General features: G+C 39.9%; 1 protein-coding gene across 1 annotated transcript in view; it reads right to left on the reverse strand.

The window, feature by feature from the left end:
• Positions 1-1,132, reverse strand: part of LOC105547347 (glutamate dehydrogenase 1, mitochondrial-like) — an 11,353-nt gene extending 10,221 nt beyond the window's left edge. Inside the window, exon 1 of the mRNA XM_011990891.1 lies at positions 961-1,132. Coding sequence (XP_011846281.1) covers positions 961-1,131 — 171 coding nt within the window. The 5' untranslated portion in view covers position 1,132. The remainder of the gene's footprint in view (positions 1-960) is intronic.
• Positions 1,133-1,355: the final 223 nt, after the last annotated feature.

Raw genomic sequence — 1,355 nt, forward strand, 5'->3', positions numbered from 1 at the left:
AGGCTGAGGCAGGAGAATGGCGTAAACCTGGGAGGCGGAGCTTGCAGTGAGCCGAGATCCGGCCACTGCACTCCAGCCTGGGTGGCAGAGCCAGATTCCGTCTCAAAAAAAAAAAAAAAAGAAATACAAAAATTAGGTGTGATGTCCCATGCCTGTAATCCCAGCTACTTGGGAGGATGAGGCAGGTGAATCGCTGGAACCTGGGAGGTGGAGGCTGTAGTGAGCCGAGATTGCATCACTGCACTCCAGCCTGGGCAACAGAGTGAGACTCTGTTGCCCAGGCTGGAGTGCAATGGCACAATTTCGGCTCACTGTAGCCTCGGTCTCCCGGGTTCAAGTGATTCTCTTGCCTTAGCCTCCCAAGTAGCTGGGATTACAGGCGCCACCATCATGCCTAGCTAATTTTTCTATTTTTAGTAGAGATGGCATTTTACCATGTTGGCTAGGCTGGTCTCGAACGCCTGGCCTCAAGTGATCCACTCGCCTTGGCCTCCCAAAATGCTGGGATTACAGGCATGAGCCACCATGCCCAGCTACAACTTCTGTTGTAAAATTATTTCAACTTAATTAAGATTCTCCTAAGTAAAATACATGTTAACACATCAAACAAATTTGGGTCAATGTGTAAACCTTTCTGTATACTTACAAAACTTAGAGAGTTATGTTAAGAGACTTGCCCTTCTAGATACAATTTCAAGTTTGAATACTGACCAATATTTTGGTTGAATTTGGTGATAGTTGGTAATAGTTTCACATCTACTTGAGAGATACTTAAATCAGTTGTAGTTACATGAATCATAGCAAGGTTCAAAAAACAAAAGATCCATTACTGTGGAAACCACCATTCTAAATTTAAGAGATGCGAGATAACTGAATTTTAAAATTACAATTGTAAAAACATTAAAAACTATACTTAATGTCTATCAGTTATTAAAGAAACTTTTTTTTTTTTTTTTTTACCTTAACAACAAATATTTTATCTCCAAACCCTGGTGTCATTCCTAAAATGCTCATGTAAGAAGCTTCACTGATGAAGTTTTCAAACCCATGGAAGATGCCACAGCCAGTAGCAGAGATGCGTCCATCGATTCCCCCTTGGCTGTGGTTTACCAGTAACACAGGCGTGTCCATTAATATCCTCTAAGAGGGAGTAATTGAAAGAATGAAATGTCAAGTCCAATTTCTCTGTTGAACAAATATAATGAATTAAAGTCAAAGCACATTCTCATTTAATGCTAATTAGGAGTGTGTATGAATGTATTTAAGGTACACTTTTACCAACAGGGACAACACTCACTTTTTCAGAAAAAAGACTATATTTTCTTTTTTTTTTTTTTTTTTTTCGGAGATGGAGT

Source organism: Mandrillus leucophaeus, unplaced genomic scaffold, assembly GCF_000951045.1.
Source record: "Mandrillus leucophaeus isolate KB7577 unplaced genomic scaffold, Mleu.le_1.0 Scaffold388, whole genome shotgun sequence".
NCBI classification, from domain to species: domain Eukaryota; kingdom Metazoa; phylum Chordata; class Mammalia; order Primates; family Cercopithecidae; genus Mandrillus; species Mandrillus leucophaeus.